This window comes from Ambystoma mexicanum, chromosome 3q (genome assembly GCF_040938575.1).
Source record: "Ambystoma mexicanum isolate Mex_15411 chromosome 3q, UKY_AmexF1_1, whole genome shotgun sequence".
NCBI lineage: Eukaryota > Metazoa > Chordata > Amphibia > Caudata > Ambystomatidae > Ambystoma > Ambystoma mexicanum.
In genome coordinates, this window is record NC_090926.1 from 138333514 (window position 1) to 138360445 (window position 26932).

A 26932-nucleotide genomic window follows, 5' to 3' on the forward strand; every position below is an offset into this window, starting at 1 on the left:
CGGTCCACATTATTGCTCTCTTCTGCTTGCCCTTGCTTTAGAAGTCCTCCTCCAAAAAGGTTCCAAAAAGAGGCTGTCATCTGATTAACATGCCAGTCTCCAGTCATCTAAATCCCTTCCCATGCAAGAATCTAATAAGCCATGTTGATTTATGGAAAGCTCTTTGAAATGGATTGCCACGCTTCTTGTTAATAGTCCTTTCCACTAACTGTTCTAGATGAAACAGCTTTCCCTGTTCATGAAAGCAGTGGCTAATGAATTATGGGCGATATCCTACAGTGAGCTTGTGGAACTTATTCAGAACAGGGAAACCATACCTAGAATTGGCCTTATGCAATCAGGCTCCAAGCACCCTTATTTCAACTGCTTGCATGCCGTGCCCACAGGCCAACATTGAAGGAATGTTCATTTTACTTAGACTGCAAGATTTGTTCAAATATAGAGACTGAGATCCATCTAGAAACCGGGGGACAGATTCCAAACAAGTTGGCTAGATTAGGATGTATGCCAGTTACCAACTCTATAGTAAGACAAAGAATCCTTTAAAGGGATGGTCTAGTAAAAATGTTTATTTAAAAAATAGATAGGCCACATAAAAAAAAAATACTAGCATCCTCCGTTTTAAAACTTCCTATGTAAAATTTTGAGCTATTCAAGCTCAAAATTCGTAAAAGCTGCGGTTCTTTCCAAGTTTCTCAGGCTCCTCCGGCTCGGAGGAGCCTGAGAAACTTGGAAAGAAAAACCGCAGCGTTTTCCAACACAACTGCGCGTGTTTCTGCCTGCTGTGGCTATCACTTTGGGTCTCCGGTGCTCCCCTGGGAGCACCGGAGACCCAAAGTGAAAGCCACAGCAGGCAGAAACACACGCGGTTATGTTTACATGCCGCGTAATGTTTCTACCTGCAGCTGATTTCCCATTTGGGGCTCTCGGGCTCCCCGTGGGGAGCCCGAGAGCCCCAAATGGGAAATGCTAAATGCTGCGTTGTCTGCCTAAATCTGCTTTTCCATTTGGGGCTCTCGGGCTCCCCGTGGGGAGCCCGAGAGCCCCAAATGGGAAAGCAGATTCAGGCAGACACAACGCGGTTGTTTTCCGCAATGCTGCGTTGTGTCTGCTTTTCCAGTTGGGGCTCTCGGGCTCCCCGTGGGGAGCCCGAGAGCCCCAAATGGTAAAGCAGATTCAGGCAGACAAAGCGGTTGTGTTGGAAAACGCTGCAGTTTTTCTTTCCGAGTTTCTCAGGCTCCTCCGAGCCGGAGGAGCCTGAGAAACTCGGAAAGAAAAACCGCAGCGTTTGCCAATACAATAACGTTGTATTTATGTTTGCAGTCGCTTCAAAAGCGTTTTTAAAGCTGCGGCTCCTGCAGCCCTGAACCGCAGCTAGTGCTTATTTTTTGTAAAAAAAATAAATAGCACTTACCGAGATTCAGCTGCAGCTTTCCTGCTCTGGTCTCCGGTCCGCGTCCTCCGAGTCCCGGCACTAATGAAGGGAAAGCCACCAGCGGTAGACTGTTTACTACAGCTGGCTTTTCCTTCATTAGTGCCGCAAAAGCAAAAGCCAGCACAGGAGGGCCTCCATTTCACAAAATGGCTGCGCCCCTGTGCTTGCTTTTTCGAATTTTGAGCTTGAATAGCTCAAAATTTTACATAGGAAGTTTTAAAACGGAGGATGCTAGTATTTTCTTTTTTATGTGGCCTATCTATTTTTTAAATAAAAAATTTTACTAGAACATCCCTTTAAGCACTATATTAACACCACATTTGCAAGATGGATTGCAAATCAGAAGGTCAGAAGCAGAACAAGAATATTCAGTCTAATATTTGCTTTATTGCCATCTGCTAATCTGCCCACTGGCAATGTGACCATTTGAGCACCTTGATGCGACAGTACAAGGTAGTGGACAGACCTGCTCCACAACTGGGGAATTAGTTTATTAGCAAAGACTCCCATTACAGAAAGCACCGACAGTCCCTTTGACTTTCAATTCAATCCCTTACTTGAGTCGCACATCTTCATTTCCGCTCTTCACAGCATCCATTTTGACTCGGACCCAAAGAGAGATGGGATCCTCCTTTTGCTCTGTAATTTGGCCTCTGAGAGCAATCAGCCATAGAGCAACAAAGTGAAATGCTTGATTGAAAAGACCAGCTTTTCTGCAGCACTCCACCTGCAAACGGAAGAACTTGTGCAACTGGAAGAGAGGAAATGCAATATTTAAAAAGGCATGCAACAATCTATAATTTACCGGAAATCGCATTAACTTCAATCATTCAGATGTTTATTGTACTTTGCAGCACTTAAGCAACCATCAAAGAAAAGATCAGGAACTAATGTTCAAGAAAAATAAAACCAAAAACAATACCATGTACCAACCAGTCACACCACTGCCACATCAAAACACCAAATTGAAGGAAAGCGAGTTCCTTTTGACACACAGCTAAACACTCAAATTGGGCAGGTGAACTCCCCACAATGCTCAAACAAGGGACAAATCTCATAGCGAGAAAATGTACTAACAAAACCAGATAATGCACAGGGGCTCGACAAAGATACAAATGCAACTGTTTCCGCACTGCACTCCTAAAAGACATCAATATGACATGCATTACTTACCGTAAAAGCATTTCTGATGATTGTATCTGCTTAGATAGTCCGACATCCTGTGTTAACCGCGGAGTATTGCATCTCGTCTTTCGAGAATCGAAAGGGGAAGTAGACATGGGCGTGTAACACCATCCCAAACATGTTTAGTGTACCGAAAATACCTCATGCGTCAAGGTCACTCCGATTGGATTTTATCTGCCATCAGGGAGCCTATGACCATCGTGAGGGATTACAGAAAGAGTAGTAGTAAGGCATCCATGTTCCTTCCATCCGAGCGGGGAGGAAGGCTGGGTGCATGTGAATCTAAGCAGATACAATCAGAAATGCTTTTACGGCAAGTACTGAATGTCTTCTGATGCTTGTTAATCTGCTTAGAATCACACGCTGTGCATAAACTAGAGTTGGAGGTGGGTTGTGAGCAGGAACAGTAGTGAAAAGATGTCTTGGTACTGCTTGTCCCACCTGAGAATCAGACCTAGAATGACTGTCTAGGCAATAGTGTTTTGTAATGGTGTGTACAGAACTCCAGGTTGCCGCTTTGCAAATGGACTCTACGGGAACATTTGCAATGAATGCTACGGAAGCCCCTGTGTCTCGAGAAGAGTGTGCTCTAGGCTTGAATGGCAGTTCACTCAGCAAGAGAGAAACAGAGGGATGCATTTGACAATCCACCTTGAGAGTGTAGATTTGGAGACAAGGTCTCCGTCTTTACCCGCTGCCACTAAAACAAAAAACTGGTCGAGTTCTTTGCATGTAAAACATGACTGCCTTGCGTACACACAGTGTGTGCAGGCTTCTTTCCGCCACGTTGATGGCTTCTGAAAGAAGGTTTGTAGTTCTATGGACTGGTTCACATGGAACTTTGAAATGAATGTAGGCGCAAACCTAGGGTGAGTTCACAGAACCACCTCATCTCTGAACTGTAACGGCGGGGTCTAGAACCGAGAGGGCCTGTAGTTCACCGACTCAGTGATAGCTATTAAGGCGGTCTTGTAGTTAAGATCCTTAAGACTTGCTTTATGCATGGGCTCGAACGGAGTTCCCATAAGTCTAGTTAATACGGCATTTCGGTCCCATCCCAGAGCCGGGCTAGAAATTGGGGGTGGGGGGGAGGAATTCTCTTTACTCCCTCCATTAAAGCCTTAATAACTGGTATCTTCCACCACGACACCTGTTTTGACGTAGTGTAGGCTGAAAGAGCAGCTAAGTGAACTTTTAATGAGTTAAAAACCAGGCCCGAGTCCAGTAAATGAGTCGGGTACAAAACAATGCGGGTAGGAGAGCAGTCAATGGGGTTGATGCTCTTGGAATTGCACCAGACGACAAAGCGCTTCCACTTACTGGAGTAGCAATATCGGGCATTAGGTTTTCTTGCCTCCCCAAGTATGTCCATGCATCTCTGAGCGAGTTGTAGGTGTCTGAACTCTATGACATCAGGAGCTAGGCCGCTAAATTCAGTGTTTGCGGGCATGGGTGAAGTGTTTCCCACTGGTCTTGAGACATTTTGTACGGGCAAGGCAGTTTCATTGGAAGAGACAGGGACATCTCCATCAGATGAGCGAACCAGGGGTGGCAGGTCCACATGGGGCCCCCAATATCATAATGGGGGACGGGGGGTGAGCATAAACACATTTCCCTGACCATGTGATCTTAAGTCCGTTCCCCTTGGAACGGTTATGGGGGTACCCGAGGCGTAATCTTGGCATGAAGCGCTCTCCAGAATTGCGAACAGGTCGATCTCTGGGAAGCCCTAGTCTGCAAAAACGTTGGAGACAAAGTCTTTGTGTAATCGCCATTCGTATTCCATGGGTAGTGGCAAATCTCCGAGTAAGTATGCCAGAAGATTGAGTTCCCCTGGAACATGTTGTGACAACAGGAACGTGTGTTTGAGAGCCCATATCCAAATGTTCTGGGACAGTCTGGACAGCCCTGGAGAGTGAGTGCCCCCTGGTTTGTTCAGATAGTACATGGCCATGGTGCCGTCTGTAAGAATCAGACTGTCTTTCCTTGCATCTGTGTCTGAAAAGCCTTCATATTGCCAATAGCTCCAACAGATTTATGTGGTTGGATGCTACTTCTGAGGACCAAACGCTGTGCGCCGTTTGCTGAAGCAAGTGAGCCCCCCATCCCGTGAGAGACGAGTCTGTCGAGAGAGTGGCTTCTACTGCTGGGAAAATAGCTCAGCGGGTTGAGCGTGATCTGCAGGTCGCAGGTTCGAATCCCGGCAAAGACAACTCAGCCCTTCATCCGTCCAAGGTCGATAAATGAATAACAATTTTGGTTGGGTGATATTGTATGTAAATATGTGCTCTGTAAAGCGCTTTGGATAAAGGTGCTATAAAAATAGGATCTGTGTGAAATGACCGAATGCAAAATGACTTTTTCCCCCCCATTTGTTCGCAAGTATATATATATATATATATATATATATATATATATATATATATATATATATATATATATATATATATATATATATATATATATATATATATATATATATATATATGGGGAGACCTGCCCCCCCACCTTACCATTTTACATTTTTATTAACTTTACCATCCCCCCCCCCACATATATATATATCTGCGAAGAAATCTGGGTCGAACTTTTGGGCCTCAGACTTTTTGCCCTCGGTCATTTGGTCCCATTCCTATAAATAACACATTATCATTACTTCGGGGGTGGTGAAGGATTTTTCCCCTTCAAGAGGTTTTTGCCTCGACCACCACTGCAGAGAGAACGAGGGCTGGCGAGACCACCACTAGATCATCCCATTGTCCGCTGGCCTGACACCACTGGCTGTTGAGCCACTCTTGCATTGGACACATGCACCACCGTGCGTGAGGAACCAAATAAATGCAGGATGCCATCATTCCCAACAGTCGCATAGCCTTGTGTACCGTCACTTCCCGACTGGCTACATTGAGGGATTTGAAACATGTTTTGGACCCTCTCATTGGAGGGAAAGACGAGGCCGTCCTTTGTTCGAATTAGAGCCCCCAAGAACTGCTCGACTTGACTGGGGTCTAAGCTGGATTTCTTCTCGTTGATTGAGAATCCCAGGCTGAATAAGAGGTCTATCGTCTTTTGAGTATTTGACAGGCATGTTCCGTAGGAATCCTCTGTTATGAGCCAGTCCTCGAGGTAAGGCTAAACTGGGATGGATAGCCTGCGCAGGTCTGCTGCTGCCAGTACCTTTGTAAATACCCTCGGTGCTGAGGCCATGCTGAAGGGTAGTACCTTGAACTGATAGGGTTTGTCTTCTATCATGAATCAGAGGTATTTTCTGTGCGCTAGCAACATTGAAATATGAAAGTATGCATCTTTCATGTCCAATGTTGCCATGTAATCTCCTTGTGTGAGCAGGGGAATTACTTCCTGCAGAGTGACCATACAAAACTTTTGAGGTTTTGTAAATTTGTTCGCTGGGCGCAAATCTAGTACAGGGCGCATGGTGAGATCCTTTTTGGGGATCAAGGAAGTTCATTGAATAAATACCCTTGTTTACCAGAAGAGGTACGACTTCTATGGCACCCTTTTCCTGCAGGATCTCAACCCGTTGTAGCAGGATGCGCAGGCGTTCCGGCTGCAGGCGTCTTGATCGTGGAGGTCTGAATTGGGGAGGTCCGGCAAAATTCTATGCAGTACCAGTGGGCGACAGTCTTGAGTACCCACGGCTCTTATCCCCTTCCATGCTTGAAGCAACAATGTTAGCTGGCCCCCGACCGGGGAGGTATGGGAAGGGACCCCGGATCTGCCGTTCATTTCTGACTTGAGGCCAGGGAGCCTCTAGGGGAGGAATTTCCAGCCCCTTCCTTTTCCAATTCGTTGACCTCTTGGGGGAATACAGGGTGGCGTAGATGGTTCCTTGGGGCGAGGACCAGTTATTTCTCGAGTCATATTGGTTGTGAGGGAAGTGAGATTGGCCACGAAAGGACTGTCTAGAACCGCTCCCTCTTCTTGGGGAAGGCCTCTGGGAGATTTGATCTAGGGTCTTGAGGATGTCGTGCTCCTTTTTAGCTTCAAGCGCCTCGTCAACTGCTTTTCCAAATAAGTTGGTCTCCTCCACCGCCTTATTTATTAATGAAGCTTGGGTTTCTGGTTTGAAACCAGAGTTTCGTAACAATGCATGCCTCTTTAGGAGGGTACTTTGTGCCAAGGTCTTGCCAGCTGTTTGCTGCATCCAAAGTATTAGAGAATACTTTGATTAACCCATTTGCCCTCCGCTACAATGGAAAGCAGGCATGCCTGCAGCGGTTCAGGGACTTTAAGCCCCATTGTAGCATGTTCCATTGTGCGTCTCAATAGCTAGCCAACAAAGTGGTGTTATTAGCTATGTGAGTGGAAAAAGCTGCAGCAGTTGACCCTTTTCCCCAGTGCGTAGGACCTTTTCCACTCCTTGTCAGGGGGGGTGCCTTCCCTGGGGACAGGGGGAGGTGGGGGGTTGTAGTTTCCACCAGGGAATCTGGAGTAGCATGTCCCCTGATGTAAACGGGGATAAGAAGGGGAAGGGCGAAACAGTTTGTCGACTCTAGGATTGACAGCCCTCGTTGGGCGCCAAGCATTTTTTGATTGAATTCAACAAAGTAATAGCCTGGCTGGCCGGTGGCTTTTCTTTCAATATGTCCAAGAAAATTTCCAGATTGCTACTCGGGAAGCTAGTGTTCAGCTGGCCTCCATAAGATAGCGTTAAACGCCATCTGGGGAGGCCTGTCTACTGGGTGTGGTGGGGGGGGGAATCCATGCACAGGGCGTCAGGTTCCGGTGTTGGTAGGTGATACTGAAGGCTGAGGGTCGACCCGGTTGTTGTCTTACCAACCCTCTGTGGGGTCAATGTGAACTTCCACAGTGTCCTCAAATGGATATTCATCTTGAAAGAATTGGTCTATAGGGATCGCCTCCTCAGTAAGGTCATAAGTCTCTACTTCCTGAGAAGGATCAAAGGTCATCTGAAATTTTGCAACAGGAGTAAAAAGGCCCTCCTCTCGAGGCCTTTTGGGTGTGAACTTCTCTGAGAACTCCACCTCTCCAACCTATTCATACACCCCTCAAACTTCTCTCTGGTCCATAATGAGGAACCAGAGGAGTCTAGGGGTGGGACTAGTTGATCTTCTCTAGAATGTCGACATTTTCCCCTTAACGTCCAAGAAAGAGACCCAAGGCCCTCTGAAAAGTCTTTGATGTTCCAATGGTTGTAGCGTGTCTTCGGACGTGTCTTTAGGCCCATCTTTAGGTTTCGACGAGTCCTTAGGTTTATCCTTGGGTTTCGACGAATCCTTCAACCGTTCTTGATTTTCTCCCAAAACGATCTTAGCAATGCTTTCAGTAATACTTGGTGTCACAGGAAAGTGTTTGGACGGGGCCTGCGATTGCTTTGGACTACCTGGACGCATGCCACGGTTGCGGGGAGGGCTGCCGATCCTGAGGATCGGCGGGTACTGCCGAACTATCCGGTGTGCCCGTTTCTAGTGTGAAGGAAGTTGTTTTCCTTGGGTGCAATAGCCTGCTTAGCTAACCAGATTACATATTAGGTCCTTATATGGCTGCATTAACAGCTAAGTCTAATGGCTTATTCGAAGTGTGTACTAAATGCTGAAACAGACTTTTATAGATTGATTAGTAATGCTTAGTAGCGCCTACATACCAAGCATAGTGAGCTACATTGAACCTGCAGGCATCAAAGGGGTGGAAGGTTACATTCATAGCTTGCTAAGCCTGGGCAGAGGCCCAAGTTTAGTAGCTAATAGAGACCTGTATTTGAGTGCTTAAAGCATTATAACGCTTCGATAGCCAGTCTTGTGGTATCAAGACACTAGCTAGCAGAGTGCAGGCCTGGTAAAGCTTGCTCACTAGGGGTTAATTGCAATGCATATTATTCCAGCTTCTCCTGGAATATTGTTTCTTTGCAACCATGGTTCTGCCATTCTTCGTAACCCAATCCTCTTTCGCATGAGAAATTGCTGCCTCAACCCGGCCATTACTGATAAGACATTCCTGCGCTTTCGCAGATGGGCTCCAAGTTGGGAGGGGAAGAAAACGGAGCGCTTTTGGAAATTCACATAGCTGTTTTTTCCATTAGTAGACATGTTTTGTACTGAGAAAGTTCTAGAATATTGCATCACGCTGACTGACAGCGCAAAGGTACAAAAATGCATGCACAAATGACCCGTGGGGGCTGGGGGGGGGAATTCTTCCATGGACTGGCATCGAGAAAGTGCCCGGAGCTTGATGTACCCCTGCGGCTCCTTGTGGCGCGCTCTTAGGAACTGGCTGAAAGATATGAGGGGAGGCACCTGGTGATGAGTAGCAGTTTAAGATGAGCCTGGGTCCCCAGCGTTAGATACAAGGAACGTGAGGCTGTGTTCTTATATTTGCGATTTCTCTAAATTGCATTTTTATTATTCCCAATTGCTGCTAAAATTAATGTCTTCTCTTATATGTTGCTTTCTTTCAAATTACTACTACTCTTGGCCTGCGACATTCCGTAGGCTGCTCACTGGTTAACACGGCGCCCCTTTAGTGTGTTGCGACGCAGGAGCTTACAAGCCACACAGACAGCCTCGTTGTGGTTAAGGGGAAAGACACCTATTACACAGGAATTTTGCCTTGCACGAAGAACAAAATCTAAATGAAGTCCTGTCCATAGCGCAGAAATAACAGTGACAACAAGACCAAGGGAACAAAGAGGAAAGGGAAAGGCATTCTAAAAAAAGGATATGTCCACCCCGACCCCACTCTCCCTACTGTGTAGGCCGGCCAGAAGGCAGCGCTAACTGGATCAGCTGCTGTTGAAGGTCCTTAGAGCAGGCTTCAGCATAGATCAGGAAACAGCTGTCGAAAGAAGGGACAGTAAGAGAACATAAAATGGCCAAAGGTCGATAAGTATAACAATATAGCAATGTCTCTGGAAGAGCTCTGCATAAGGCAATCAGTAAACTGGGCGGAAAAAAAACAATTGATGGACCTAGACGCGTGAGGGATTTTGGGTACACTACATGTCATGTTAGGGATAGCGTTACAGGCATGCCCATGTCGACATCCTTTTTCGATTCTCGAAAGACAAGATGCAATACTCCACGGTTACCACTGGATGTCAGACTATGTGCACAGCATGTGAATCTAAGCAGATTAACAAGCATCAGAAAGAAAGTTACAAATCTATCATAGTTGAATACAGCCATGGGTAAACGTAGTGCTGGCAAGCTGTAGAAATAATTACAACATTGGTACAATGAGGCAGCATAGTGCCAAGTCTTACACAGAGGGCTTCATAATCACCTTTTCAACCGCAAGGTCAGGACTGCCAGAGGGTTCTCCAGCTGCCAGCTTCTCGCATAGGATTCCCATCACGTCACAAGACTCAACATACATCTTCAGGCTGTAGAACCTATACGCCAGATTGAATGCACAAGATGCTGAAAGACAAAAAATAACTGTTTAAGATAATCAAGGCAGAGAGCATCTTTATTGAATGTGCCCCACCAAGACTGCGAGATTACTGCCACCAAAGCACAAAGCAATGCACATGTAGATGGTCAAAGCAGAGTGCTGGGATTAATTTACATTAACAAATTGGGTTGGAGCAGAATGTTTTGCAAGAGTAGTCCGCATCCAAGATATTTTTACCACCATTCATAGACAGATTAAGACTCATTATACGCAAATCTACTTTTCAACGGGATTATGAAAATATGTTCATGTTCCTTTCCTGGCTTAAATTTTTTTGCCACTTTATATTTAACTTTTGAAGTATGTGGGCACAGACAATTCACTATGGAATATAAATAGAGAGTTCCAGATCATTACTCCATCTGTTAAGCAATCCCACACAATGGCAGGAATTCATGATGCAGTAAAGCAGTTCAGGCTCCCAATTGCCCCATTATTACTAATCCCTTAGTTGTATTACATTAATAAATGTTTATTTCATTGAGTGTGTTAAAAAAAGAAAATTTAACTTGAAAGCTAGTCTCTTGCTCTGATGTCCTTCTCCCAAGCACATGTGTATCCCTTCCCAATGCAGTCAGCCTTGAAGGCCTAGGTTTGTACACTTCGGTTGTTACTGAGCGCAGTGTTCAGGGTATGATAAAGAGCTACCGACAAGAGGATTTCACAAGTTGAGGCCACCTTCAACACAGGGAGTTCCTTCCCTCCAAACTCAAGGCATCATGCAACAATTGTTCAATGGTTTCTTTTCTTCAGCCCTACTTCAGACGCTTATGCCCCTTGGATCCCACCCCCTGAGCTAGCAATGAGCCAAGAAACAGGCCAGTGTACAGGAAAAGATTTATTTAAATGAAAAGTAATACAAATTTCAAGAAATAAGGAAACTCAATAACCAAAACAATAAGTGTAGTGCAATTTAGAATTTCCTGCACGTTTAAAAGCTAGCAGTTTATTTTTACAAACTTGTCCAAATGCATATGGCAATTATTTCACCCAGACATTACTGGGAATGGGGGCGGAAGTACCCTGCAAGAGTTATCACAGCTAGGATTAGACCGTTACCCTTCTCTCGACCCAAAATCCTGCCTCCTTAACAGATGGAGCAGACATATGGCAGTCCCATTTGCTCTGTCATATTTTTGGCAAAAACTAGGTCTATAGCAAAATGTCATAATATATATATTTTCCTTTTCAATCAATGGGAATTAAATAAAACGACAGCCAGGTCTGCACCATATTGCGTGGCAATTTAGCAATTATACGGCGTTTCCACATAAAGCATGTCATGAACATGACAGTTATTACCCATATTGCAAATGTTATCCTCCACCCGTTGAACTCACATTTGGAACATTTTCAGATCAGCCGGAAACCCATTTCAGATGGCCATTACAGTTGTCTGAGTCACAGGCGGATTAATTTTAATATCACCACAATCGCCTGGCAATTACATAAAAAATGACAAAAGAAAACTGACTTATGGTTGCTGGGAAAAAGGCCTCAGTTATTGTAAATCTGTTCGGCAAACGGGAGATCGGTTTCATCCAGTCATTTGGCTCTCTAGGCCAGCCTGCAACACGTTTGTGTTGCACTCTTGCTCTTTGAAGTTGGAGATTCAGCCTCTCTTAATGGTAGTCCCCCAGTCTTCACACCTACCGTCTACATTCTGGTCATGCATCAGCCAATGGAACTGTTGATGCAGAAACAGCCAGTCTAATGGACACTTGGTTTTCCACACCTTCCAGAGCAAGCCACATTTTATTGCAGTCAAACACTAGGATGCCATATTTCCAGTGTTGAAGTTTTGTGGCACGTGTCCCACAGCCAGCAAAAGGGGTGGCTCTGGCCTACAGATAATTTTCCATGGAAAACCAAGTGGCTTTTCAAATGTCTGCTGGCATTTTGTAAGCTAAACACAATATACATTACTTTTTGTCAACATGCACCATGTCATTTTTCTCTTAACAGCGGTACATTGTTCACATTTAAGCTACAAACACACATGCAAGGCAGTTTGTGTGTCTGTTTAAAAATCCTGTTTTTCATGTGAAAGGGACCTTTGAGGTCTTTTTTTGTTGATTAAAATGCTGCTTTTCCTTTGGTAGCGACAGGTTGTCCGTTGGGTGATTACTTTTCACCCGTATATCCCCCCGCTTACAGGCTTCGATCATCAGCCTCCCTCTGTTGGGTTCACTATGGCTTTCCTTGCATTCACTAGTCTTAATGTCTTTTTAAACAGTTCACTGTGGACATCCCTCTGTCGGGATCACCTTTGTCAACACTGTTCATCGGGACTTTAGGCTTCGTCCCTTTCCATCAGCATCCCTCCGTCAGGTTCACTCTTGCCAATCACACAATTTCTTCAACTTTAAGATGCGGGATTCACTTCCCTTAACTTTACAATCTTCTGCTGGTCAAAGACTTTCGACCACACAGAGGATTTTGCTAGACCCCTGTAGACTTTCTCGCCCAGTTCCCAAGGTCTTCTGTTACCAGTAGTTTGAACTCTAGGGTATTCGCCCAGAGTTTCGAGTGAGCACCCATGTGGTGCCAGACTCCTATGCAGCTGGTTTTCCCCCTCTCCTATTAACAGTTCGTTTGTACTATTCTTCAATTAGCAGTTTGCTACTTTTGTCCAACACAGTTTGGTTTCTTAACGGCTCTCCCTTAGACTCACCGGCTGTGATGAAACACTTGGCTTTTCTAGTCTCTGAATTTAAGGACCGACCCACCGGGGCAAGCGTCTCTCTGGTTTGGTCATCCGCAGAGGAGGGCCCCAGGTACCGTTGATATCTGCTCCAACACACAACGCTGGCTATTGTTCGCGGTGTGCAGATTCCTTCCATGGAGGCTTTGTGGGCTTGTGTCAGAAAGGGGACGGCTGCTTCTCATAGTCACCCTTTCGGTTCTCCATGCCTTTCTCCTCCTATTGAGCTGCAATACTTGGATAGCCGAGTCGTCATGCAGTCCTGCCTTGCTCGTACTGTGCTCTCATGCTCCACCTTTTATCCCTATGGGGAAGGGAAAGGTGTGTGCGATTCTGGTCAATTGCCTAACTTTGCCCGACCCTTGTGTTTGGACATGTCAGGTAAACGGCTCTTGTGTTAGTCCTTTGTCTTTCGTGATGTGCGAAAGGGTTCGTGTGGGAAGGAGAGGTGCAGTGTTTCTGAATATCGAATGTGGTAGGATGGGGAAAAGGTGTTGGAAGAAAGGGATATTGAGTCTCACCTGGTGTCCTGCTTCCACTCCCCGAGGCCCCCACCTCCCCCAATCCAGGTGATCCTCATTCACTGGTCCACCCCCAGGAACACAACCCAATATCGATGGCCATGACCTGGCCTGGCCACCTGCATGATCCCCAGGGACTCGTTAGGGAGACACCATCAGGTGTCTCACAGCACTTTAGGCGTATTCTTGGTGTCTTTTGGGGATAACAGTCACGCAGGCAGTCAAAGGCCACCTGAGCGTACAAGCCATCTAGGTTGGCCAGTTTGACTTATGGGTCACGCAGGACCAACCTTTACCCAACAGGCTTACAGTTTTGGACTGGGTCCACTCATCAGCACAAACAATACAAGTCAGCCCTTGCAGATACAGGAAATAAACTGCAAGCTATAAGAACTTTGGAATATTTGTTCAAGTAAAGATTTAGAGGCAGAGCAGGTCTCTGGGATGGAAAGAGACAAGCCAAGGATGTGGTATGGTGCAGCTGTCAAGTTCCTGACATCAAAGGACTGGTTATTGGGAGAGGAAGGCAGTGAAGCACGATCATGGAGCCTTGTAAGCGGGATAATGGGGAGGTAGATCAGACTTTTGTTAGGGAAATTTTCCTTAGGCCCTGTGGTATGGGTGTTTATGTATTTGATGCCAGTTATTCCCTCAAGTTTCCCAATGCTACAAGCGGCACAATCACAAAGCATCACCAGGCTTAATTCAGAGGAGGTGAAGGGGTGGCTAATACTTACAGAATATAATTCACAAATACTCACGAGATTGTCCACACTATTTGAATAAAATATATTCTATTTTTTAGTAAAATGCAAGAGAAACAACTACACCAACAGTAAAAAGTACAACGTTTAAGAGTTCTCAGAAGTATTCTCTTTTGCAGTTACAGGCAAGTAAAAGTATTTTCCTATCCAGGGTAGTACACAGTTTCCAAAGAGGCCAAGGGCAACCCATTTTCGCAGTTTTGTGAAGGCTTTTGCTGAAAGTTACTGTTAAGTAGAATTTCTATTGTGTGCACTTCTCCACACGCGAGTCCTGCAGCACTTTTGCTGGACTCTTGCATTTGACTAGCTCTCACGAGTGAGCAGGAAAATGTTTCCATATTCTTTCACTCTACTTTTATGAACCCTTTTCAAACCTTTGTTGCATTTTCTTTTTGAGTCATGCTTTCCTTCAACTTTTACGGCATCTGCAATTTATTATTGCAGCACACAGCACTTGCTGGGAGCTCCTTGAGCGCCCTTTTTACTTTTCCTTGTGATAACAAACCTTACTGTTAGAAAAACTGTCCTAAGGTCCATCATTCAACTAAGACAGTCCAAGACTCCACTCTTAGTATAAGGCTGTACCACCTGAGTTAAGGGTAGCGTAGACCGAGCTGCCAGGCTCATCTTTGTACTCATTCTATAGCCCTTGTTCCCTCCTAAAACATTGTATCATACATATGGTCCAAAGAAATGGACACCATGTATTGTAAAAATAAATTACTTACCGTAATAGCATTTGATGATTGCATCTGCTTAAATTCACATGCTGTGCATATAGTCGACATTTAGTGGTAACCGCAGAGTATTGCATCCCGTCTTTCGAGGATCGAAAAGGGACATCGGCATAGGTGTGTCTGTAACACTATCCCTAACGTGACGCGTAGTGTACCCAGAACCCCTCACACGTCAAGGTCCCTCAGATTGTATTTTTTCTGCCAAGAGGGAGCCTTACGACCATCATGAGCAAGTAAAGAAAGAGAATTAAGACGTCCATGTTCCTTCCATCCGAGCAGGGAGGAAGGGTGGGCGCATGTGAATCTAAGCGGATACAATCATCAAAAATGCTATCATGGTAAGTAATGCATGTCTGATGATGCTGGTTGATCCGCTTAGAATTACATGCTGGACATAGACTAGCGAGCAGTACCCAGAATTGGAGGGGGGATGTGAGAAGCAACAGTAGTGAAAAGAGGACTTAGTACTGCTTGTCCCACCTGAGAATCAGACCTATAGTGAGTGTCTAGGCAATAGTGTTTTGTAAAGGTGTGTACAGAACTCCAGGTTGCCGCTTTGCAAATGGACGAGAGGAACATTTGCAATGAATGCTATGTAAGCGCCTGTGCCCAGAGTAGTGTGCTCCAGGCTTGAAGGACAGTTTGGCAAGTTTGTAGCAGAGTGTGATGCAGTTGACAATCCATGTAGATATAGTGGATTTAGAGACAGGGTCCCCTTCCCTACCAGCTGCCACTGAAACGAAAAACTGGTTTGTTTTCCTTAGTGGTTTAGTTCTTTCCAGATAGAGGACTGCCCAACACATCTAGTGTGTGTAGGCTTCTTTCTAGCACATTAATAGGGTTCAGGAAGAATGTAGGCAGCTCGATAGACTGGTTCACATGGAACTTTGAAATGAATTCAAACCTTGGGTGAGTGCGCAGCGCCACCATCTCTGAATTGTGACAAAAGGGTCTAAAATAGAAAGGGCCTGTAGTTCACCAACTCTTCGTATGGAAGTGAATGCCACTAGGAAGGTTGTCTTGCGAGTGCTTTTAGGCTTGCTTTGTGCATAGGTTCAAAGGGAGACCCCATGAGTCTGATTAACACCACATTAAGGTCCCATCCGGGAGCCAGGTTGGAAAGGGAAGGCAACATTCTCTTAACCCCTTCCATAAAAACTTTAAATCACTGGGATCTTCCACCAAGACTCTTTCTGCTGGGACATAGTCTAGGCTGAAAATGCAGCTAGGTGAACCTTCAGGGAGTTGAATACAAGACCCGAGTCCAGCAGGTGAGTCAGGTATAACACAATGTGTAGAAGAACATGCAATAGGATTGATGTCCTTGGTATTACACCATATGACAAAGTATTTCCATTTGTTTGGAGTAGCAAGGTCTGGTGTTAGGTTTCCTTGCCTCTCGATTATATCCATGCATCTCTGGGGAAGCTGGAGGTGCCCAACTAAGATTTCAGGAGCCAGGCCGCTAAGTTGAGAGTTTGCGGGCATGGAGAGTTTCCCCACCCTGTCCTGAGACATGTTGTAAGGGCAACACAGCTTCATTGAAGGAAAGACATTTCTATCAGATAGGAGAACCAGGGTTGGCGTGCCCATAAGGGGGACACCAAGATCATGGTAACTGGTTCCTGGTGCATCTTGCGCACAATTTTGTTGAGTTGGGGAGTTGGGGGTGCGGGGGGGGGGGGGGGGGAGCAGGAGGGGTTTTGGGGGGTAGCGTAAACAAATTTCCCCAACTAGGTTTTCCAGAGACCGTTCCCCTTGGATTGGCTCAGAGGGTACCTGGAGGCGTAATCTAGGCATTGAGTTTTCCAGAGTTGCGAACAAGTCGATCTCTGGGAAACCCCAGTCTGCGAAAACATTGGAGATGATGTCTTTGTGTAGTTGCCATTCGTACTCCAAGGGCAGTGGAAGTCTCGGCTGAGCACATCTGCCAGAAGATAGTTTCCCTGGAACGTGTTGAGACAAAAGAAACATCTGGTGTTTGAGAGCCCACTTCCAAATGTTCTCAGATAGTTTGGACAGCCCTGGAGAATGAGTGCCCCCCTGCTTGTTCAGGGAGTACCTGGCTGTGGTGCTGTCCGTGAGGACCAATACAGTCTTTCCCTGTAGCTGCACCTGAAAGGCTTTCAGTGCTTTGAACACTGCTAGTAGATCAAACAGGTTCATGTGGTTGGAAGCTGCTGCGGGGGGCCAAACCCTGTGCGCCGTCTGATGAAGGTGAGCCCCCCCCTACCCTGTGAAGGATGCGTCCGTCATGAGAGTGGCTTCTACTGCGGTGGTGGTTTTTCCCCTTCAAGAAGTTTTCTCCCCCACCACCACAGAGAGAGAACAAGAGTTACCGAGACAACCACTAGATCATCCCATATTCTGCTGGACTTACACTATTGGCTGTTCAGCCACTCTTGCAAGGGGCGCAAATATGCGTGAGGAACCAAGTAAATGCAGGATGCCATCATACCTAGCAGTCGCATCGCCTTGCGTACCGTCACCTCGTGACCGGCTATATACTTGTCACGCTCACCCGATTCCCACGGAGGCGCAGGTCTGGCTTCGAGTGCTGATGCTTCTTCTATGGTGAAGCGCAGGACTCTGAAGATGGACTCACTGGCTCACAGGAATATTCCCCTGTGCGTGAAAAGGGAGTATTACCTGCAGACGGAATAATGCTCAAGCCTCCCACTCCCTTCCAACCCTCCACGATACCCTTCCTCGATTCCCCATGAAGTCTCACCTTAGGGTCTGGAAGGATGAGTTCTCCATCCTGCTTCTGATGCAGGGGCGCGTTGAAACCCAGTTACTTCACTGGATTGAGGTTTGATGGGAGTTCAAATAAGCTTGACTATTCAGGTAAGGCGCTGTAAGAGTTCTGTAGCAAGTTCAAACTTAATAATTATGTTCATTGTCTTATTGCAGCAAGCGCTAACGCTAATGTCTTTTTCCCCTTTGGGGCCGGGGTTCGGAATGCCGGAGATATGGCGCCGACCCGAAGTGAAACGTGCAGTTCCAGTAAATGACAGGTAAGTTCTGGATGAGCGTTCGGGTAATGTCTTTGCATTCGCTCATTCAATGTCTTTGTCTTTTTTCCCCTTTGGGGCCGGGGTTCGGAATGCCGGAGATATGGCGCCGACCCGAAGTGAAACGTGCAGTTCCAGTAAATGACAGGTAAGTTCTGGATGAGCGTTCGGGTAATGTCTTTGCATTCGCTCATTCAATGTCTTTGTCTTTTTTCCCCATAGGGGCCGGGGTCCGGAATGCCAGGAAGCGGCAGGAACGAAATGAAATGGGAATGACCCAACAGGTAAGTCTTAGAAGGAAACTGAGCTTTGCCTATTCTCTTCCTTCTCTCACCTTGTGTTCTTGTCTTTTTCTCTCTAGGCTCTGGGAAGTAGCTGCGGATCCGGATGATCGCTGCTGACGATGGAGGTGCCCAGGAAAGGTGAGTGAAATGCAGCGCTGCAGCGATCGAAGCAAAATGCTTTTAAAATGATGTCTTCCCTTTCAGGATCGTCGGTGTGAAATCTCTGTGATGCAGCTTTAGCAGGTAAGGTCTTCTTTCTCTCCAATTCTCTCTTAGCAGGTGACCCAGGATGCTGACAGGCGTGGCTGAAGTCCAGATGCAGGTGCTGACACGGTGAGCGTCCAGCTGCGAGGAGCAGAACAACGCGAAGCGTGAGTTGCTGATCGGGCGTGGTTTAAATAGCTTTGGAAGAAGTTCCAGGTATGTATCCTTCCACCGATCAGGTATGTATCCATCCCCGACCACACCCAGGGGAAAGTAGTTCCACAGGTAAAGTAGTTCCATTCAGGCCTCAAGAGGGCCTGGATGTAGCAGCATGGTCTGCATCAGGTAAGTGCACCTTACAACACTTGAACACATGTCTAGCTTTATGAGCCTGGCGCCTAAGGCGCCAGGACAGGGGTCCAACATGAGCCTGGCGCCTAAGGCACCAGGACTGTGTCCAAAGGGCCCCAGCTTGGGCCTGCTGGCACTTCCCTGGGGGAAATGATGCCTGCCTCTGGGGTTGCTGGGTCGGACCTGGCTCCTTGGAGGTAGGCATCATGACAATACTGAGGGATTTCAAACAGCAGGTTTTGAACCCTCTCGTTGACGAGCCAGTCATCTGTCTGAATAAGAGCCCATAGAAACTGCTCAACTTGGCTGGTGTCGAGGCTGGATTTCTTCTCGTTCATGGAGAATCCCAGACTGAATAAAAGGTTGACAGTCCTTTGATTTGCTAGGCATGTCCCGGTTATGATCCAGTCGTCAAGGTAAGGATAAACTGGGATGGCTTGCCTGCGCAGGTGAGCCGTTGCCACTGCCAGTACCTTTGTAAATACCCTTGGGGCTGAGGCAATGCCAAAGGGAAGGACTTTGAACTGATAGTGATTGTCCTCCATCACAAACCTCAGGTACGTTGTGTGCCGGCAACATTGAAATATGAAAGTATGCATCTTTCATATCCAATGTTGCTGTGTAATCCCCCTTCATGAGAAGAGGAATTACTTCTTGCAGCGTCACCATACGAAATTTTTGGGGTTTGACAAACTTGATTGATGGGTACAAGTCTAGAACAAGGTGCATGGTTAGATCCTTTTTGGGTACAAGGAAGAACACTGAATAAATACCCTTGTTTACCTGTAGAACAGGGACGACTTTGATAGTACCTTTTCCTGCAGGATCCAAGATGTTCTGTTGTCAGGCGCCTGGGGGGTCTGTACCAAGGTGGCCGGCTGAACTCTATACAGTACCAGTGGCTGACTGTCTTGAGCACCCACTGGTCCGATGCGATTCCCCCTCCCATGCATGTTGGAAAGGCATGTAGGAAAGAGGTTAATCGTCCCCCGACCGGGGAGGCATGGGAGGGGACCCGGACTCTAATCATTTTTGCCAAGAGGCCGGGGAGTCTCTGGGGGGTGGGGGGGGGGAGGTATTGCAACCCCTTCCCTTTCCCCGATGTTGCCCTCTGGGAGGGCAAGTATTGGGGGTGCTAGAACCTTGTCCCCGAGGTCCAATTGTTCCCTGAGCCAAACTGATCACGGGGGGAGGGAGGGAACGTTGATCGGATTGGCTGCAAAAGGAGTGGCGAGAACTTCCCCCTCTTTGTTGAAAAGGTCTTTGAGTAATTTGGTTCAAGGACTTGGTCTCATGTTCTTTTTTGGCATCTCAAGTGCCTCGTCCAACGCTTTCCCAAATCGATTGGAATCCTCCACAGGTTTGTTAATCAATGATGCACAATTCTTGGATTTAAACCTGGAGTTTCTCAGCCAGGCATGGCGCTTTAAGAGGGTACTTTGTGCCAGGGAGCGACCAGCTGTTTCAGCAGCATCCAAAGTATTCTTGAGAATGTTGCGATTGACTGGTTTGCCCTCCAACACGATTGCTAGTAGGCAGGTGCGCACAGGTTCTGCGACCTCCTACAGTACGTTCCACTGAACATCTGAGTAACTAGCCAATAGGGTGGCATTATTGGCTATGCATGTGGAGTAAGTCGCAGCAGTGGGGATTCTTTTTCCCAAAGCATATAACCTTTTACACTCTGTCTGGTGGCGACTCACCTGTAGACAAAAGGGACCCCCGCCCTTTTCCCCGTAGTCATGACCACCAGAGAGTCTAGTGTAGCAGGACCTCTGATATATAGGGGATCGGTTGTGGTGGGCTGAAATAGTTTCTCCACCCTGGGATTAACAGCTCTAGTCTGAGAGGGTGTCAATAAAGAGGGGGCAATACGCCTCTTGATGAAATTGAGAAGGGGAATAGCTTGGCTAGCCGGAGGCTTCTCTTTCAAAATGTCCTCCACAAAATCTGAGTCTATAACAGCCTCCTACGTGGCGATCTGGAAGTGCTCTGCTGCCTTCCTAAGAATGGCATTAAACACCATTTGGTCATCCACTGGAGAGGCCTGACGCACAGAGGGAAGACGATGGAGACTCGGGGCCTATGGTATCCTGGTCCGGGGTGGGTTCTCACCAACAGGTTGGTCATCTCCCAATTCGGGGTGTGATCACGAGGATCATCGAAAAGGTCATCAGCCTGTGTATAAGGGTCCTGTGCATAAGGGTCAGGAGGAACCTCTTCAGGGTCTGAAAGATCAAAGACCTTCTCATAGAGAGGGTATGTGGTCCTTTGGGATTTAGTTACTGTGGGTCCCACATAAGGGATCTCCTCACAAGGCCTTTTTGGGGTAAACTTGATAAATCTACAAATTTCTCAAGCCTGTTCATACACCCCTCCAATTTCTCCCTAGTCCATTTAGATGACCCAGAAGTGTCTAAAGGGGGAAGGTAATCCTCTAGAGGATTCTGTTGTCTAGAACGTTGAGCTTTTTCACCGAGTTTTAGACTGGGGACTCTGTAAAGTCCTGATGCTCCTTAGGGCATTCTGGCGTGTCTTTCAATGTACCTTTGGGCCTATACCGCCCTTCTGGGCGTTGAAATACGTGTTTCGACGTATCTTATCAGCCGCCGAGACAATCTTCGCGAGGCTTGTGCTAATGCTTGGTGTTATGGGAAGGTGTTTAGGCTGAGAGGGCGGTTGCGTCTAAACTTGGCACGACCAGAGTTTCCTGAATGAGAGACCGAAGCGGTACCGGGGGTTGTGCGTTAGTCCCATGTGATTTTGATGTGTGAGCGTCCTCATCACCGGGGTGTAACTTCCCCATAGCACGACTTGCGTTGTGCCTATCGGGGCCAGGGACTGACTGCTTGGAGCGAGTGTGCTCAGTTGTCAGGTCAAAGGCGTCCGTGTTGGAGACATGGTCGTCGCTATGGGCCTCATCGCATTCGGCGGCTGTGGCGGCGGGGGAGCTCCCCGTCAGCCTGCGAAATTGCATAGGCCGCCCACTGTTTTACACAACGCTCCTTTATGGTCTAAGGAAGAAGGAGCTTACAGTGCTGACAGGACGCTCCAGCGTGGTTGAGGGGGAGACACCTATTGCACTGAGGGTGCTTGTCTTTTCAAGGACATGTTCCCCTTACAGGAAAGGCAAAATTTAAACAGAGTCCTGTCCATAGTGCAGGAAAACGGAAGCAACGACAATACCAAAGGGGCAAAGAGAGGGGAGAAGGAAAGACATTCTTAAAAGAAAGGATCCCCCAAACCCCTCTCCCTACTGTGTAGGCCAGCCAGGAAGCCCAGCCACGTGGTTGAAAGCGTCTACCGGAACGCCAGCCGTCGAAGTTTGTAGTTCTGTCTTCGGTGGCTGTTCAGAAATCATTGAAGAGGGGACGAATGTTGTATAAATGACCAAAGGGCGGGATTTTTACAAATTTGCAATTTTAGATAGAGCTCCACATAAGGCGACCAGCTAGCTGGGCAGAAAAAAACAATCCGAGGGACCTCGACGCGTGAGGGTTTCTGGGTACACTACACATCACCTTAAAGATAGTGACAGACACGCCTACGCAGACGTCCCCTTTCGATCCTCGAAAGACAAGATGCAATACTCTGGTTACCACTAGATGTCGGACTATATGCACAGCATGCGATTCTAAGCAGATTAACAAAGCATCAGACCAAGAGATTATTTGGCAAGTCAGTACTATCATACAGCATATAACAGTTTGTAAAAACAACACTATCCTTTAAATGCACAGATCAAAGCACAGAGTTTATTTAAAAACACTTAACTGTATTTCTAGTGGTGTGGGGGTGGAGGGGGTAAGACCAGAGATTAGTTTCCGATTACGTTAAGTAATACAAGGGTAGTAGGCCTCGTTAGTTATGCAGTGACACCAACAAGGAAATCAGTCAACCAACTATATACCTCTACTACTTTTGTGATAACACAAAGTTATACTAGGCGAGTAAAACCTTTTTGGTGTAATATACAATTACAGTTGCTTTACAGCTCAGTGGAACAGTCCAAGATAAGCAACAACTCGTTACAATAATTTTGATTGCACCAGGCAAACCAAGGTCAGCGACACCTAAAGAACACTTTCCAGGAATGGCACACAGCTATTCTAGGCAAGTAAAACCGAATGCTGTAATCTACTACAGTTGCTTTTCAGATCAATGCAACACAGTTATTGCTTACCTCAATCTCACTTGTTTTAGGATGGCACAAGGTAAGTAAAACCTATATGCTTTTTAAAGGGGCTATCAGCAACTTGGTAAGTATCACCATAAGCAGACTTCTTCTGGACAGGCCAACAGCAAGTCAGGAGAAGCAAGACCCAATTGTGCACACCGATATATTTATTATACTAGCAGGAATACTAAAGTGAAACCAACAGCATTACTTTCGGGGAAGAGGCACAACCAATTCACAGGTGAGTAAATTAACCTATATACTTTTCAGAATAGGGCAACACACATTCAAGGTAAGTAAACACTTTTGTAACTGTGCACTCAGAGTTACAGTTTCCAACCAACTTCTTTTACAAGTAAGTAACATTTGAACACGTGTTCTTTTTCAAGGCAGAACCCTTTTCTTATCCAGTCCATACCTTATTTTATAGCAAGGCAGTAGAGAGACCTTAGTGGCCTAGGAGTCAGCTGTAGGCAGGGTGAGAGGGTTCAGTTGCAGGCAAGTTCCAGAGGAAGACTGTTCAAACATGTAAGTATTTGACTTGAATGTTAGTTGAAGGTCCAGGGACTTCAGGAAAGACAGGTTAGGAGGATTCCGCAGTGGGCCCGGATGAACTGGATGAGTGGCCTCCCAATCACAGAAAACACCCCAAGGCTATACAGAAATCACAAAGGTACAGTACCTCAGCACAGAAGAAGAGTTTCAGCAGGAAGACTTCAGGATATGCTGCCAAAAACCTGTGCGATGGATTCCTTTGGCAAGAACAAGGACAACAGGACTTTGAAAGGACTTCAGCAGTGTTCACAGGAGAAGACTCCAGGCAGGAGTTTCCTCGCAGCTAGATGCGGTTTGTGGATTTGGCGCCTTTTCAGGAGCACAGAAAACAGAATATCGGCAGTCAGATCGTCGTCATTTGCAAGGTCCAGCACTCTCGTGAGGGGACTTTCCGTACTCTATTCACATCTCTGGAGGTCCAGCAGGATGCCCACAAAGTTTCACAAGATTCAGAAGAACGTGCAAAAATATCGCAATATAAAAATCTCCATATTTTTGCGGCGATATTGACCCATGGACCCTGCGGGGGACATGCCCACAACCCCCACTTCCACAAATTATCCCCCCCCAAAAAATATCGCCTATGGCTAGACAAACAGCCATATGTACGGCGATATTTTTGGTGGGATACCGTCTAGTTGGTCTGACCAGGCTCTGTGTCGGGGACTTCATTTTCAGAGTCCGCAGGCTCCGGTTACACAGCAGGCTCTCCGGTCGCTGGAAATCGTCTGAGCTGCGGTTTCTTCGTCTTTCTCTGCGGTTTTGGTTTCAGTGGTCGACCAACTCTTCAGTTTCCAGGATCAGACTTTTACGCTTACCCATGTATCAATTAGGGTCTACCAATGAATTGAGTACTACTCAATAAATATCTTACTGTATATATGTGAATAGGTTTACTTACCTGAAATTCTATTAGTGTGTTGGTTTGTCTTAGTGTTTAGAATAATCATTTATTCTAAAGCTACAGTGTGCAAGTGTATTCCTGACTACAAAGACCTTGGAGCACACTTTTATTTACCTACAGCCCTTCTGCCTGCAAGATTAAGCCTGGCTGCTCGACCATAGCTACCAAACCTTTAGGGTAGTGCAGGCCAACCCTAAGAGTTGGAGCCATGTAGTCGTAAGAGTGAGTCTTCGAGTCCTACCACAGGTGGACTTTAGTAAGACTCCCTAACAGTTACCTTTTTGGAAAAACATGTACAAAGTAACAGTTTCTGGAGTACATGTGATTTAGCCACAGAAGACCCACAGCATGGAAGGTGAAGCGGGGTGGGGTGCCCAGATTAAGGTCCAGCTCAGAAAAAAAGAAAAATATATATGAATTCCAGCTGTCACCATGCACTTAGTTGTTCACTGAAGGTTCCCGTCACCCTGGTGCAAAGGAGGGAGTGAGGAGGTAGAGGGAGGCATGGGGGACCCAAAGATTGTGCATCCTTAGGGTCAAGGGTACAAGCCAGAGGAAGAACCAGAGTCAGAGTCAGCTTCTGATGCTGGGTCAGATTGAGAAGACCCTAAGGAAGGAGAAACTAAGATTTGTCCAGAGACATTGAAGGGCCAGCCACGGAAGGATAGGGAGGAAAGTCTGTCTAAGCGGTTGAAGGACGGGCAGCAAAGGACTCTGCAGCTTCCTTGGAGGAATAATAGGTTTGAGAGCTTGCCTGATGTCCCTGGATGAAGAATCTCTGGTTCAGACATTGCAGTCTCTCTTCCAGGCTCTTGAAGTGGGGAGTTCCATTTTATTCCCCATTTCGTGAGGCAGTGAGTGACCACTACACCCACTCACCCTGCAGCCTTCAAACAGAGGTCAAATCTGGTCATTGCTTCCCATACATGAGGAGGGCCAAGTGATAATCATGCAACCCCTCGAAGTTTGTAAGAGTAGGTTAAAAAGGACATCAGCTAAGTGAAAAAAGTTTCCACAAGCTGGAAGCCATATTACACAAATCAAAGCAACCAGCCTAGTAATGGAATTAACAGAGGTGGAACATTTACCACAGCACACCTGCCTTCGAGTCACAAAGGACTGCTAAGGAGGTTTTGTAGAACCATGCAATGTAAAACTTTACAAATACTAACATTAAGGTGGGCAGAATCCCAAAAACAGAAGAGGCACACTTATCCAAATAACACTACACTGAAAAATACACTCATTTGTTACACATACATGTGTATTTGTTCAAGAATTACTTTAACACAAATATGTATTTTATGGATAAAAGTAATAAAAGACAACCTACTCCTTTACGTATGCCGACCACCCAGTGATCAGCACATTGCATATCGAGAAAAGGGGTCTCAAGAGGGGAACCAGACATTAAGTCACATAATAGTCATTACAGTACGCAAGATGCCAAACCCAACAGTCAGTGGCCCTAAACTTCTAGGACACAGTACTTGAAAAATACAAATGTGCACAGCACAGTCAGTGAAGGCCCTAGAGGTGGGAACATTCTAATACAGCCAGGGGTGAGGAGAGAAAAAAATGTATACACAATTAGGTTGATTGCACAAATATACTACACTTAAGGAAAAACATGGATCACCAGCAATAGTTACATTGTAATGAGGCATTCACATTAGAACTGGAATACTAGACTTTAAAACTTTAGCTTGATTAATGCAGGAAAACACCAGAGTCATAAAAGTATCCACAAAGTCACTTTACAATGTTTCAGGCGAGTGAAGAGTTCTCCATACGTATCAGACTGTCAATATAGACAGACCTGAGAGTATGGGGAAAGTCTCACTTGTAACACACAGGTACAGAATTGACAGCAAACAACCATAGGGAATAACAAAAGAGTTAAGCAGCCCTGAAAAGAAGATGCAGCTCAGCAGGATCATCCCCAATGGAAGTCAAAGGGAAAATGCAGTCCAGGCCCGCCTCTGTAAAAGCTTTGAACACAGACCACTGAGGGGAGGCATGCCGAATAACCCACAAATCTAGGTCCCCAAGTTAAGTATTCACAGTGATATTTAAAAAAAAAAAAAAAGTTGGTACAGAATGCCCAAACCAACTAAGTGAGTGAGTCTTTCAAGGTGCAGTTCACAGGATACAAACAGCTGAGAACTTCAGATATTTTATTTATAATCGCACTTGTACACAAGTGTTGCAACAAAAACAGATACTAGGAAAAAACATTGTTTTTTTCATTTTAAAAAGTAGCCCTGCATAGGCGTGGGACCCTCAAGCCAAAAGTAAAAGCTGCAACAGGTAGAATTCCAGGAAGGCGGGACAACCCAGCAAAGCAGGTGTCTGGCAGCTCAACAAAGGAAGCAATCATGAGAAAAAGTCATCATGTAGACTATGGTGGGGGTGACAGGATGGTGCAGAGTAGCAGATTAAGGGGGTATTGAGATCTCAATACCATTCTTGGTGACTGCTGCTTCCAACACCAAGGTGGGACAGCCAAAGTGGTACAACAGGAAGTAAGCGGTAAAACAGCCTTGAGACTGTCCCAGGACAGAAGGACTGGCCCAGGCAATGAAGGACATCCAGCAGTCAAATATGTAAACCAAGAATCAGTCCAGGACACTAGGTCCAGCCAGTATGGCCGGATCGCACCCTGA

General features: G+C 46.3%; 1 protein-coding gene across 2 annotated transcripts in view; it reads right to left on the minus strand.

Annotated features, from left to right (window-relative positions):
• ESPL1 (extra spindle pole bodies like 1, separase) overlaps positions 1-26932 on the minus strand; it is a 1025090-nt gene that overhangs the window by 858042 nt on the left and 140116 nt on the right. For both annotated transcript variants that reach the window (XM_069653328.1, XM_069653326.1), the window contains exons 6-7: positions 9881-10017; positions 1993-2186 (exon numbers count right to left, since the gene is read on the minus strand). In XM_069653328.1, coding sequence (XP_069509429.1) covers positions 1993-2186; positions 9881-10017 — 331 coding nt within the window. The remainder of the gene's footprint in view (positions 1-1992; positions 2187-9880; positions 10018-26932) is intronic.